This window comes from Bubalus bubalis, chromosome 3, assembly GCF_019923935.1.
Source record: "Bubalus bubalis isolate 160015118507 breed Murrah chromosome 3, NDDB_SH_1, whole genome shotgun sequence".
Taxonomy (NCBI): domain Eukaryota; kingdom Metazoa; phylum Chordata; class Mammalia; order Artiodactyla; family Bovidae; genus Bubalus; species Bubalus bubalis.
This window is the reverse complement of record NC_059159.1, coordinates 114359593-114374382: the sequence shown is the minus strand read 5'-3', so window position 1 is coordinate 114374382 and position 14790 is coordinate 114359593. Positions and strand designations below refer to the sequence as shown.

The 14790-nt window shown below is 40.7% G+C and overlaps 1 protein-coding gene across 4 annotated transcripts in view; it reads right to left on the bottom strand.

The window, feature by feature from the left end:
- The window catches only part of PCSK5 (proprotein convertase subtilisin/kexin type 5), a 514258-nt gene that overhangs the window by 98736 nt on the left and 400732 nt on the right, over positions 1-14790 (bottom strand). For all 4 annotated transcript variants that reach the window (XM_025281617.3, XM_025281619.3, XM_025281621.3 and 1 more), the window contains exon 21: positions 7466-7568. In XM_025281617.3, coding sequence (XP_025137402.3) covers positions 7466-7568 — 103 coding nt within the window. The remainder of the gene's footprint in view (positions 1-7465; positions 7569-14790) is intronic.

Below are 14790 nucleotides of genomic sequence, written 5' to 3'. Positions count from 1 at the left end.
AAACAAGTGAACTACTCTGTTCTTCACTAAGAAGGAGAATGGGGCATGTTTATTTGTGAAGGTTCATTTTCTTGCTAAATTGAGAAAAAGATGGAAAGTACATCATCATTTTATTCTTGGTGGGAAGAGATGACAGATTGGTTTTGGGGGCAATTATTTCTCTTGAAAGAGTGATCTAATACTGCAATGGTTAGAGCCTTTGAAAACCATTCAGAAACTTGAGTGGGTGTGGCAGTGAAGCAAAGGGTGTAGTGCTGCCGTGTTCGCGTAGGGGAAGGGCTGTCTGTATTTACTTGAGAGCCTGAGTTTAAGACAGTCCTAAGCAAATAATTGTGCTTTAAGCCACCTCCCTCTATCCCTACCTTGAAGAAAGCACAAGTGACATACGCAGTTTTTGTAAGAACATAATTCTTTATAAAGATTGAATGATAAGGAAACTAGTTGTGCTTGAGTGAAGGACGGAATTACATCATCTCCTGCAAACTCCCCCACCCCAACTTCCTTAAGAAAAATTGTTAAGGAACTTGAAGAAAAGTCCCATCTCAAGTGACACAGATTCCCGCAGATACCAACAGATCTCCCCTAGTGGAGGAAAAGAGATTATCTTAGTCTGGGCGTCATGGGGCTGATGAAAATTTTCTTTAAAGCCAACTCCAGCCATCTCTGGGACACCAGTCATCCAGTTTGTGGATTTCTGAGATACCAGAGCAAGCTCATCTGTACTGGGGAAGTCCTGCTGTTCCCCAGGTCGCGTATGCTCTTGGCCCTTTCATTAGCAGTGAACCATTCTGAGTCCCACAGGCCTCATGGAAAGGAAGAAGGTGTAAAACCAAATGCTTGAAGAGCTGCCAGAGGTGAAGTTCTCAACATTGGCACTGAATTTTCCAGAGACCCCAGTGTGTGTGTGTGTGTGTGTGTGTATGTGTGGAGAGAGAGAGAGAGAGAGAGAGAAGTGAACTGAAACAGAAAAGATGCAAGTTAGGGTTAGCTGGACCTCCCTGTTGACTGTTGGTTTGCCTAACTAAAACCATCCCAAGAGTATTTACTGTAATTTCTTGGTAATGTTGTAACAGAATTAAATCTGACAAAAGGTTTTTCTCCCCCTGAGTTCTTGAAACAGATCAAATAAAACATTTGAGGGTGGGTCAGAAAACTTTTACATGTTTTTAATTAGTTCATGGGCTCTGCAATTCCTTCAGGACTGGGTTGGGAAATTATCTTGGGCAGTAAGGACCATGACATTATAGAGCGATTGAATTGGCTAGAAAGTTCATTCGGATTTTTCCATACGATGTTATGGAAAAACCCAAACAAACATTTTGGCCAACTTGATACATGTTATATAGCCGTGACAAAGACTGTACCCCAAGTTTTAAATCATCTCAAAGGAGCAAAATAAACCCAAAGGTTTGTAGAAAATGTAATGGCAACCCAGTCCAGTATTCTTGCCTGGGAAATCCCATGGACAGAGGATCCTGGTGGGCTGTATATGGTCCATGGGGTCACAAAAGTCAGACTCAACAAGTGACTACACCGCCACCACCACCAAAGGGAAAACTAGAAGATAAAGAAAGGGCTTTTTGATTTCCTGTAAAACAACTTCAGAGCTGAATTATTTTTAAAATTTTTATTATGGAAAAACTTAAACATGTAAAATAAACAATACATAACAGAAACCACCGCCCCGACCACCACTCAGGTACTCATCTTTCAGCTTCACCAGTTTTCAGCACATGCGCAATCTTATTTCACCTACATTCCCACTGATTTACTTCTCTCTCATATTAGGAAAACCTCTAAGTTAACATTTCTTTCCCAGATAAAAACTCCTTTAGGGATGACCTTTATTCTGTCAGTACTAGAGATCCTCCAGAAGCGTAAGATTAGAAAGAAACTCAGAGGGCCCTTTGGTCCCGTTTGCCCCACCTTACTGATACCCCATGCCCATTTTCTGCCAGTCTCTGACCTGCTGTGCCTACTAGTGCCCACTCGAGACTGCATTCCTAAGCTCACTTTCCTCACTTGTAAGTGGTGTTTCCCTTTGGGATTCAGATGTTTCAGACAAAGAAAGGAAACGCCAGCAGGAGATCTGAGGATGGGAGGAGAGAGGTTGTGGTAATTATTCCTTCTGGAGCCACAGCTCAGGTTCCTCCTTGCATGTTTCTGGAGTGGTTATGTCCCCTCCAGCTCCAGTTTCTATCAAGCCTCTTTTCTTCTAAGGCTACAGGTTTTGTTCAGGCCTAGGGTGTAAAAGCTGTCCCAGTGTTCTGGTCCCTGAGTGCATCAGCCCTTGACTTTGACCCACCACCCCCAAGTCACCTATTAAAAAAAAAATTCATAGAGTTTGCACCTAACTCAAAACTGGACATAAAGCAGGTGCTGAAGATTGCCTTGAATAGACCTGATTCCAGTCAAGGAAATACTTTGGAGAACACCTAAAGAAAATACCTTGCTGCCCTTTTGAGAACAAACAAGTCAATGACTATATTTTTCAAAATAGTTTCTGAGATCTACACACTTGCTTTTCTATCTTCAAAAGCTAAACCATGGGCTGCTGAAGCCAGACTATCCACATGGCAGGAGACCTCTGATCTTCTTGTACCAATGAGCTTAGATTTTTAAGAATGGCCATTGATGGTAGTTGAACTTTTTCTCACTTCTGGTGAGCCTGGGACAGTCATGACTTCTGCAGTGTACACTGGATGATGGTAGCTGCCTTATTAAACAAATACTAACAAGTTCCCTTGGTTCAAAGATGTTCAAACATGGTGTAGGGTTTGATTGTTGATAAGGTGAGGACTTAAAGGAGAAACAGGAGAAACAATGTATTTTCAAAATGGTGTCTGTGTCTAATAATATGCCTCAAAGCTGACTTAACACAAATTCAAGAGGCATAGGTATCTTAAAGAGACACTTAGAAAATGTTATCACAGCATTAAGAATTCCTAGTAAGACACTTCTTTTGTTTCCTTCTTTTCCTCCTTCCCTCTTGTCTTTCTTTCTTTCTTTTTCCCTCTTTTCTTTCTTTTCCTCCCTCCCTCTCTCTTTCTTTCCCTTCCTCCCTCCCTCCCTCTTTCTTTTCTTCTTTCTGAGGGAGTTATTTGGAGAGCCAAGCTCATGATGTTAGTTATATACTTTATCAGGTTTGGTAAAACATATATTTATTGATTTATTACTGTGTGCTGATCACTAGAGAATAAAGAGACAAATACACAACAGTTCATGCTCAGGGTATTAGAGTCCAGATAAAGAATTAGATGAAATAACTCTTTTTTTAATTTTAATTTAATTTTATTTTTTAACTTTACAATATTGTATTGGTTTTGCCATATATCAAAATGAATCCGCCACAGGTATACATGTGTTCCCCATTCTGAACCCTCCTCCCTCCTCCCTCCCCATACCATCCCTCTGGGTCATCCCAGTGCACCAGCCCCAAGCATCCAGTATCGTGCATCGAACCTGGACTGGCAACTCGTTTCATATATGATATTACACATGTTTGAATGCCATTCTCCCAAATCATCCCACTCTCTCCCTCTCCCACAGAGTCCAAAAGACTGTTCTATACATCAGTGTCTCTTTTGCTGTCTCATATATAGGGTTATTGTTACCATCTTTCTAAATTCCATATATATGCGTTAGTATACTGTATTGGTGTTTTTCTTTCTGGCTTACTTCACTCTGTATAATAGGCTCCACTCTGTATAATAGTTTCATCCACCTCATTAGAACTGATTCAAATATATTCTTTTTAATGGCTGAGTAATACTCCATTGTGTATATGTACCACAGCTTTCTTATCCATTCGTCTGCTGATGGACATCTAGGTTGCTTCCATGTCCTGGCTATTATAAACAGTGCTGCGATGAAGATTGGGGTACACGTGTCTCTTTCAATTCTGGTTTCCTCAGTATGTATGCCCAGCAGTGGGATTGCTGGATCATAAGGCAGTTCTTCTTCTTCTTTTTTTTTAAAATTTTATTTTATTTTTAAACTTTACAAAATTGTATTAGTTTTGCCAAATATCAAAATGAATCCTCCACAGGTATACATGTGTTCCCCATCCTGAACCCTCTTCCCTCCTCCCTCCCCATATCATCCCTCTGGGTTGTCCCAGTGCACTGGCCCCAAGCATCCAGTATCGTGCATCAAACCTGGACTGGCAACTCGTTTCATACATGATATTTTACATGTTTCAATGCCATTCTCCCAAATCTTCCCACCCTCTCCCTCTCCCACAGAGTCCATAAGACTGTTCTATACATCAGTGTCTCTTTTGCTGTCTCGTACACAGGGTTATTGTTACCATCTTTCTAAATTCCATATATATGCGTTAGTATACTGGATTGGTGTTTTTCTTTCTGGCTTACTTCACTCTGTATAATAGGCTCCAGTTTCATCCACCTCATTAGAACTGATTCAAATGTATTCTTTTTAATGGCTGAGTAATACTCCATTGTGTATATGTACCACTGCTTTCTTATCCATTCGTCTGCTGATGGACATCTAGGTTGCTTCCATGTCCTGGCTATTATAAACAGTGCTGCGATGAACATTGGGGTACACGTGTCTCTTTCCCTTCTGGTTTCCTCAGTGTGTATGCCCAGCAGTGGGATTGCTGGATCATAAGGCAGTTCTATTTCCAGTTTTTTAAGGAATCTCCACACTGTTCTCCATAGTGGCTGTACTAGTTTGCATTCCCACCAACAGTGTAAGAGGGTTCTCTTTTCTCCACACCCTCTCCAGCATTTATTGCTTGTAGACTTTTGGATCCCAGCCATTCTGACTGGTGTGAAATGGTACCTCATAGTGGTTTTGATTTGCATTTCTCTGATAATGAGTGATATTGAGCATCTTTTCATGTGTTTGTTAGTCATCTGTATGTCTTCTTTGGAGAAATGTCTATTTAGTTCTTTGGCCCATTTTTTGATTGGGTCATTTATTTTTCTGGAGTTGAGCTGTAGGAGTTGCTTGTATATTCTCGAGATTAGTTGTTTGTCAGTTGCTTCATTTGCTATTTTTTTCTCCCATTCTGAAGGCTGTCGTTTCACCTTGCTTATAGTTTCCTTTGTTGTGCAGAAGCTTTTAAGGTTAATTAGGTCCCATTTGTTTATTTTTGCTTTTATTTCCAATATTCTGGGAGGTGGGTCATAGAGGATCCTGCTGTGATATATGTCAGAGAGTGTTTTGCCTATGTTCTCCTCTAGGAGTTTTATAGTTTCTGGTCTTACGTTTAGATCTTTAATCCATTTTGAGTTTATTTTTGTGCATGGTGTTAGAAAGTGTTCTAGTTTCATTCTTTTACAAGTGGTTGACCAGAGTTCCCAGCACCACTTGTTGAAGAGACTGTCTTTAATCCATTGTATATTCTTGCCTCCTTTGTCAAAGATAAGGTGTCCATATGTGCGTGGATTTATCTCTGGGCTTTCTATTTTGTTCCATTCATCTATATTTCTGTCTTTGTGCCAGTACCATACTGTCTTGATAACTGTGGCTTTGTAGTAGAGCCTGAAGTCAGGCAGGTTGATTCCTCCAGTTCCAGTCTTCTTTCTCAAGATTGCTTTGGCTATTTGAGGCTTTTTGTATTTCCATACAAATTGTGAAATTATTTGTTCTAGCTCTGTGAAGAATACTGTTGGTAGCTTGATAGGGATTGCATTGAATCTATAGATTGCTTTGGGTTGTATACTCATTTTCACTATATTGATTCTTCCAATCCATGAACATGGTATATTTCTCCATCTGTTATTAGTGTCCTCTTTGATTTCTTTGACCAGTGTTTTATAGTTTTCTATATATAGGTCTTTAGTTTCTTTAGGTAGATATATTCCTAAGTATTTTATTCTTTTCGTTGCAATGGTGAATGGAATTGTTTCCTTAATTTCTCTATTTTCTCATTATTAGTGTATAGGAATGCAAGGGATTTCTGTGTGTTGATTTTATATCCTGCAACTTTACTATATTCATTGATTAGTTCTAGTAATTTTCTGGTGGAGTCTTTAGGGTTTTGTATGTAGAGGATCATGTAAACTTCCAAACTCATTCTATGAGGCCACCATCACCCTAATACCAAAACCTGACAAAGATGCCACAAAAAAAGAAAACTACAGGCCAATATCACTGATGAACATAGATGCAAAAATCCTTAACAAAATTCTAGCAATCAGAATCCAACAACACATTAAAAAGATCATACACCATGACCAAGTGGGCTTTATCCCAGGGATGCAAGGATTCTTCAATATCCACAAATCAATCAATGTAATGCACATTAACAAATTGAAAAATAAAAGTCATGATTATCTCAATAGATGCAGAGAAAGCCTTTGTCAAAATTCAACATCCATTTATGATCAAAACTCTCCAGAAAGCAGGAATAGAAGGAACATACCTCAACATAATAAAAGCTATATATGACAAACCCACAGCAAACATTATCCTCAATGGTGAAAAATTGAAAGCATTTCCTCTGAAGTCAGGAACAAGACAAGGGTGCCCACTTTCACCATTACTATTCAACATAGTTTTGGAAGTTTTGGCCACAGCAATCAGAGCAGAAAAAGAAATAAAAGGAATCCAAATTGGAAAAGAAGAAAAAATAATTCTTGTGCATGGCAGAGGGGATGTCCATGCTAGAGATTTACTTGCCACTGGAGCAGCCTCATTATATTGATCTTGGGAGAGACCCTGCTTCCTTTGCATTTATCAGAGCAGTGATGAGACCAACAAATATTACATACTAGAATTTATTAATAGAGGAATATTGATTAAAAAATACAGTGTGCTCCCAACTCTCTTCACTAGAGATTCTCAGTGATTAGCAAAGATGCTTGTCCCATTCAGAGATTTGCTATTTCCTCATTCGTTCAGGTACCAAACATTGACTGAGTGCCTACTATTTTCTTAGCACTGTGACAGATAATGGAGGTACAAAGATGAGTATTTTAAGGGGCTTACAGTCTAACAAATAGATTTGTGAATCAGTGTCTTAAAATGTCACAAGTGCAATTATGGAAGTTTGTACAGAGTATAGGGGACATAAAGGTGAGGTTTAATTCTATTGGAAAGAGGTAACAAATGCTTTCATAGAACAGTTCACCCTTGAATTGACCTAGAAATGTGAGTAGATATTTTATCAGCAGATGGAGATGATGGTTAAAGGATGGGTGTGCAGAAAGGGATGAGATTCTAGACATCAAAGCTATCACCACCTTCATTGATGAGAAGGCTTATCTAGTGTCCAGGGAACCTATTTTTATGGTGGTTATGGGGTACCATGGCAAGAGGATGCAACAGAAGTGAGCTGTGGCCAGACCATGGTGGTTTTCTATGTCAGGGGAAGGAATCTGATTCTTTTTTTTTTGTATGCTCAAGGGGTGCCTCCAGGTGGTAAGTATCTCTTCTCTCCATCCTGCCTCTCATGAGCTTGCAACCCCAGGAGCTACTGAGAAAGGTCACTCACCTTGTGACAGGGCAGCCTGTGCAGTCTTCCTGGGTTGGTCCTCGGCACTGGGCACACGAGGCTTCACAGATCTGGCAGTGGCCATGCTCATCGATGTATTCTCCTAGGGAACAAAATCTAGTTGTTTATCTTGTTTCTACATGAGAGCAGCCAGATCCCTCTGTGGCTATGAAAAAACAGTGGAGACAATTCAGAGAGAAGAGACCTTGAATGGCTCAGCAACCAGTCCTAAATCCTGACCTTATGTTACTGTTGTTCAGTTGCTAAGTCACGTCCGGCTCTGCAACGCTGTGAACTGCAGCATGCCAGGCTTCCCTGTCCTTCACTATCTCCCTGAGTTTGCTCAAACTCATGTCCACTGAGTCAGTGATGCCATCCAACCATCTCTTCCTCTGTTGTCCCCTTCTCCTCCTGCCTTCTATCTTTCCCAGTATCAGAGTCTTTCCCAATGAGTCAGCTCTTCGCATCAGGTGGCCAAAGTATTGGAGCTTCAACTTCAGCACCAGTACTTCCAATGAATATTCAGAGTTGATTTCCTTTATAGTTACAACTATTACGTTCCCACAGGTCCCAGAAGTTAGAATGTCAGAAAGTTACGAGGCAGTGACATAATTCTGAATCTAGTCAACATGTGTTATAGATGTGTTATATAAGTGTTCTATGTGTTATATAAGTAGAAGGAGGCTGGGGTGGGATGTCCCACAGGACCCCCTTACTGAGTTCCTACTAACTTTCCTGTTAAAACCTGAGGGCTCCTGGCCCACAGAGATCCCAGGTATAATCCTGGTTGAGGTCAAGCCACAGGCATGACCTGCTCAGATCTTGTCCCACTGCTCCAGGGTGAGGGGTTGACTGTGATTACTAGTCAGAAATGACAATTGTATCTTAGCTGACATTGGACAGATGTGAGCTGCATCTCACCCTGAGAGAGTAACAATAAGGAGATAGCCAGAGAAGTTCATCTTTTCCAAGGAAAAACCCGCATGAGGCCTTCCCACATGAACATTTCATAAAAGTTTAACAAACTTGGGGACATTTAAAATTTTTTTCACATGGCAAAGGCAGGGGAGAGAAGCCAGCTTTATTGCTGGTGATAATCCAATAATGGGTCTCCATTCATTGAATTCAACCCTTTCTCCATACTACATTGTCATTGTCTTAAAAAGAAAAAAAAAAAAAAAGTGGAAAAATATCTCAATCAGATCCGAAGACCCACTTTGTATGATGTGGAAACTGATTACACCCAGGAAATATAGTTTCAGATTTCAGTCGAGTCACAACCTTCTCTTGCCCCTCTACCTCACTTCCAACTTTCACAGCCCTGTAAGCCTGTTGCGTTGTCGGTTTGAGATCCAGCCAGCCAGAAGAGGGATGGGGCAAGACTTGCCCCTGGTTAAGTCAAATGGTCTAACTCAAACTCCAAGATTCACAACCTGATTTATTGCAGTTGCCTTGCAAAAAGCCCTGGAAACTTGAACTTTACTGATGAGGAGTAGAGTGAAGTCCACCCCTTTGCCTTTCCCCATAGCTTTACTGAACTAGCAGAATTGGGTAAGGCAGACCTTACCTACATAAATCTTCCACTTGCTAGCACTAAAGCACAGAAGTGAAAATGAAGAGGCAACTAGAATTTGCCTTTACATAGCAGAAAAAGCCTTTCACAGAGACTAAGTCTATTGGTTTTGTTAATTAATGGGGAAGAATATATACTCAGAGCAGAGCAAGAATCTAACAGTGGTCCACCCTGCATATCTTGGATTCTTTTCTTCATTGCCAGGATGCAATGTGGACCAGAAAAGTGTAATTTTTAGAATGGGACTGTGGTTCTTAGCCCAGGAGTGACTCCCAGAAGTCCTAGCCCCTAAAGAGTGAGGAACCAGAGGGGGCAAAGAATGCAGAGGTTGTTCACTGCGCTAAAAGCCCAAATCTAGTTGAGGCGGAAAACCATCGCTCCCCCCAGGTTTATCCCATCAAGCCAGGCACTCTGGTGTGGGCAGCCTCTGCCTCTGTAGGGAGCAGCACCCTTTACTAATTCACGCAAAAGTGTTAGAATGGACTAGTTGTACTTTTGGTAATCAGCATCCTGAGGCAGAAAAGGCTGGGATTTCTGTCTAGTAGGAGTGGTGGTTTCAAGATGGGGCTGTCTTACTCAATTACAATACAGGCATTGTATTTCTGCAGGCTTCTTTTTATTTACTCAGACTCCCCCATTTCACCTCTTTGTTATTGCCCTTGCTGAAATCTCTTCCATTTTTTGCTGAGGGAGGCACAGTCAGTTGAGCAGTGTGATTTTCAGCCCAGACACCAGCAGGATAAAGAGCAGAGGAGGACCCAGGGCAGACCAGGTGGGAAGAAGCAGATCATGCCTACACGGCCAATGAAAATGATCTGTGTTTAGAGTTAGATGACAGCTATGTGTCTTTCAAAAGATGTGTACTGAGGGCAACAGGAGTGGGAGACAGTCACAGAGACTCCTAAACCCAAAGAAAGTGTATTCTAGAGAAATGTAGGATCATGGAGAACACAGCTCACTCATTCATTCATTCCATGGATATTTTTTGAACTCCTGTGTGCCAGGTACTTGGTGAGATTTAGATACGCAAATTTTAAAAGGCCCTTTTCTTGGGTTTGCAAAGATTTTGGGGTAGAATGATTTGTAAAGAAATAGTTATAATACAAATGCTGGCCACATGCCTTTGACTTTTTGGACAGTCTAGGTTAAAGTCTTAAACAAAAAAGCAAAGGTGTATGCTAGACTCTGCTAGACCTAGAGGCAAAGACCATCCCTTTGCCTTGGCACCCATGCCTGTAGGAACTGACACAGTGATGTGGGTCTCCCAGCTGCTAGTATCCATCTGCCTTAACCTCCATGATATATCAGAGGCAGTGCTAGGGTAGGATTTTAAACTAAGTACACCTTGCTCTGCTAAATCAAATGCTACTTAGCTGGTTCTGAGAGTTATCCCGTATCTATACCCAGAATCTCCTTTGTAATTATGGGTGATGCATGGCTAGGTCAAGCAAGGGTTATCCAGTTATTACTGGGAAAATTTTAAATTCTACTCTATATCTGATTTGCCTCCTCTTTGGCTTCCGTAAGCCAGTAGGTGGCACTGACAGCTTGGACTTCTACTTCTTGATCTGCTCACCTATTATGGCCTCTGTTGGTGTTCACAGAATGCCAACTTAGATATAATCATCACTTGGAATTGCCCCATCTCGAGTGAGATTTCAAGTACACACTCCAAACACAACTTTCTTATGCCCCACTATGAATCTAGCTTACCCTAGGTGGAGCCCTAGGCTGCTTGGTCATCTTTTTCATTCATCTGTCTAGTTCCCTCTTGCATTCCTTATTTGGACTAGGCCAACCTTTCCAAGACCCAAGCCCCACCCATTTTATCCCCACTGTTTCTCAGAATGTGATGTCACTACCTAATTTGCTGTTAAGATACTGAGTATCCCCGGCATCTTTTTTTTTTTTTCTTTTTCAATGTCAAAATTCCTGTTATTGACTGTTCACTTGTCCCCTGTCTTTGAGGAAGTTAATTTTTTTTTTTTCCTGGCCATTATCAACTCTCCATCTAATGCTCTTAGTCTTTCCTCAGGGTATTTCCCCACCAGTCTTTCTTTAGTGTTTTCTTCACGTCTTCATCCTCTGATCTGTAAAAGTTCTCCCCAACCTAAAACCTTCCCAAGCATTTTTCTTCCCTAATAAGTGACTCTTTAAGCCTTTTCCCTCCTACCATTTGGAAACTAAATGGAGAAAACCTCATATTATGTAAGAGAGTCAGCATAGGACAGCTAAACTGTTCATCTCTCTCCTGTCTGCACGCCTCTTAACTTGAGAGCAAGTTCTGGCTTTGGAACAGATGAGAAGAGAGGAACCTGCCCCATTTTTCATATTTATGTAGATGTCCGATTAGTTACATAAACTACTGCCCCAAGCCCTTGGAGGCACAAAAGTTCCACTGCACATTTGAAACCAAAAAAAAAAAAAAAAAAAAAAAAAAAAAAACCCAGATTCCAACAACGTACTTTTTTTTTTTTTTTTTTTGATTGTTGGAACAATAAATTCTTGTCATCTGTCTTCATTGTACAATGAAGCTGAATGTTTATGACAGGCGTGATATACAAAATTCTTAGGAAAAATCACTTTTAGCACAGACTTCAGGGGTCAGTATTTTTGTTCTCCACCTCATCCTACAGGCTCTTCCTTCTGGTGTCTTCATTCATTATTATAATGTCTTCATTCTTTATTATCATGTCCAAATTATCTTTCTTCTGTCATCAAAAAAATTTTCACTCTCCTTTTAGTTTCTTTTTCATCTTCTAATAATTCAAAGGACACTGAAACAGTAGGGTCTTCTGGTTGGGAATGATGTCTCTGCAGACACAGCTTAAAAATTAATACTTGTAAAAGAGGCTTAGTCTGCCCGTTCTACCTCTTGATGACATTGCGGAATGTGTTTGTTTCAACAAGTCTAAGTTATAAATAAACTTTATGAAATCATCCAGAATAGGTGAACATTGATTACATCCTCCACAGATACTAAATTTGGTCGAGACTCACATGACAATATTTTTTAGGCTTACATGGGCCAGAAGAGCTTCATGTCTCCCATGGAAATGCTATGCTTTCTTTTGTACCTTGTAATATTTCTTTAATGATTAGAGCCAAATTTATTATAATATTTAAGCAAATATATAAATTCAGTAAGTTAATAAACATATAAGTAGATTATAATGTGAGTTTAAAACAACTTTTTATCAAGGGTGATTAATTAGAGAAAATCAGAAGGGACATTGGATAAGAAATCAGTCATTTGGTTTTTGATCCAGTTATTTCAGTGAGCAAACTTCTGTTCAGTTCAGTCACTCAGTCGTATCTGACTCTTTGCGACCCTGTGAACCACAGTACGCCAGGCCACCCTGTCCATCACCAATTCCCGGAGTCCACCCAAACCCATGTCCATTGTGTTGGTGATGCCATCCAACCATCTCATCCTCTGTCATCCCCTTCTTCTCCTGCCCTCAACCTTTCCCAGCATCAGGGTGTTTTCCAATGAGTCAGCTCTCTGCATCAGGTGGCCAAAGTATTGGAGTTTCAGCTTCAACATCAGTCCCTCCAATGAACACCCAAGACTGATCTCCTTTAGGATGGACTGGTCGGATCTCCTTGCAGTCCAAGGGACTCTCAAGAGTCTTCTCCAACACCACAGTTCAAAAGCATCAATTCTTCTGCAATCTCAGGTTTCTTTCTTGGGGTACCTGAATTATCTGTAGACCTCTGTTTAAGTGCCTTAGCACTCAGATACCAGAAACCATAGTATGTGACCTTCCTGAGTGTCTCTACAACCAGAAGTGCTAATCAAATAATACTATTTCTCTGCAGGGATGTCAATAACTAGTTTCCAACTTAAGATACCACTGTGTGAAGATAGTTTTCATGAAAAAAATCTATATATTTATTGTGTTTCACCAGCTTAAATAAATATGCTCAGTAATACTTTCAACTAGTTGTAAGTTATGTACTAATGAAATAGTTCAGGTTTTAAGGCCTCGTTAAGTGTGGAGTTTTATAGCAAGACTCAAAATATGAGGCCATCAACTGAGACTGTAATATCTTCACTTAAAAGTTTACACAATTATTCATCCTTAAAAAGGAAGGACATTTCTTATACATGCTACAACATGGATGAACCTTGAAGACATATGCTAAGTGAAATAAATCAGTCACAAAAGGACAAATATCACGATTCCATTTATATGAGGTACCTAGAGTCATCAACTTCAGAGGAACAGAAAGTAAAAGGGAAGTTGCCAGGAGCTGGGGAAATAGAACGGGGGAGTTAACTCCCTAAAGGGCACAGAATTTCAGCTGGGGAATATGAAAAAGTTCTTGTGATGTATCCTTGGTGGTAATGCTGTAGGTCTGTACATTCAGTTCAGTTCAGTCGCTAAGTTGTGTCTGACTCTTTGTGACCCCATGAATTGCAGCACGCCAGGCCTCCCTGTCCATCACCAACTCCCGAAGTTCACTCAGACTCACGTCCATCGAGTCTGATGCCATCCAGCCATCTCATCCTCTGTCGTCCCCTTCTCCTCCTGCCCCCAATCCCTCCCAGCATCAGAGTCTTTTCCAATGAGTCAACTCTTCTCATGAGGTGGCCAAAGTACTGGAGTTTCAGCTTTAGCATCATTCCTTCCAAGGAAATCCCAGGGCTGACCTTCAGAAATTAATAATGGTTAAAAACGTAAATTTTATTTTTAAACTTATTTTGTATTGGGGCATAGCCAATTAACAATGTTGTGATAGTTTCAGGTGAACAGTGAAGGGACTCAGCCATACAGATACATGTATCCATTCTCCCTGAAACTTGCCCCCCTGTCCAGCCTGCCACATAACCTTGAGCAGAGTTCCCTGAGCTATACAGTAGGTCTTTGTTGGTTATTAAAATGGTAAGTTTTATATTATGTACATTTTGCCACACACACGAAGTCTACACAATGAGTTTATTTCTTAGCAGGGCAATACTTAATTTTAACCAAAATCTCAGGATTATCAGCCTGTGGAGATGCATTTGAAAAGCACCAGCCATCTTGGAGAGCTAGTTTGTTCCACTGAGTCTTGGGAGACCCCTTATACTCATGGAGATAAGTGAGGAAGTGGATAAAGCTTGTGGCAGTGGAGAAAGCTGGCAGCTGGCACTGTTTCCTTTCCATTAGGATTTACAAAGATAGAGTGAACATCAACCAACTCAAAGGAGAGGTGTTTCCACAGCCTGGAGGTGTCTGGGGCTACTGCTGCTCTCTCCTGTCCTGCCAATGATTCCCCCTTTTACTCCCTGACAGGTTTTTCTAATTGATGAAACTTATCTTTGCTGATCTTATTGCATTTTCATTCTCAGGCACTAGTGTTCTTCTGTGTGGTTTGTCCAGAGGCTCTGAAAGGCTAGTCTGGCACCCACCCCCCACATATCCTGGCACTCCTGCAAAAAGGATAGATCATAAAATGTGGATCCAACACATTGCAAATGTTTAGTTTCCCTCAACCTGCATGCTGAATGAAGAGTAAGGAATCGAGAGTTGATCCTTTGAGTTTTTCTGCTGTTGTTGTTTGGACCCTGACCGCAGGCTTCTTAAAAAAAAAATGTATCCAGTGTGTGCAACCCAGTGTTCATTGCAGCACTATTTACAATAGGTAAATAGTCCAGGACATTTAGGTTGCTTCCAGGTTATGGAAGCAACCTAAATGTCCATCAACAGAGGAATGGATAAAGAAAATGAGGTACATATATACAATGGACTATTACTCAGCCATG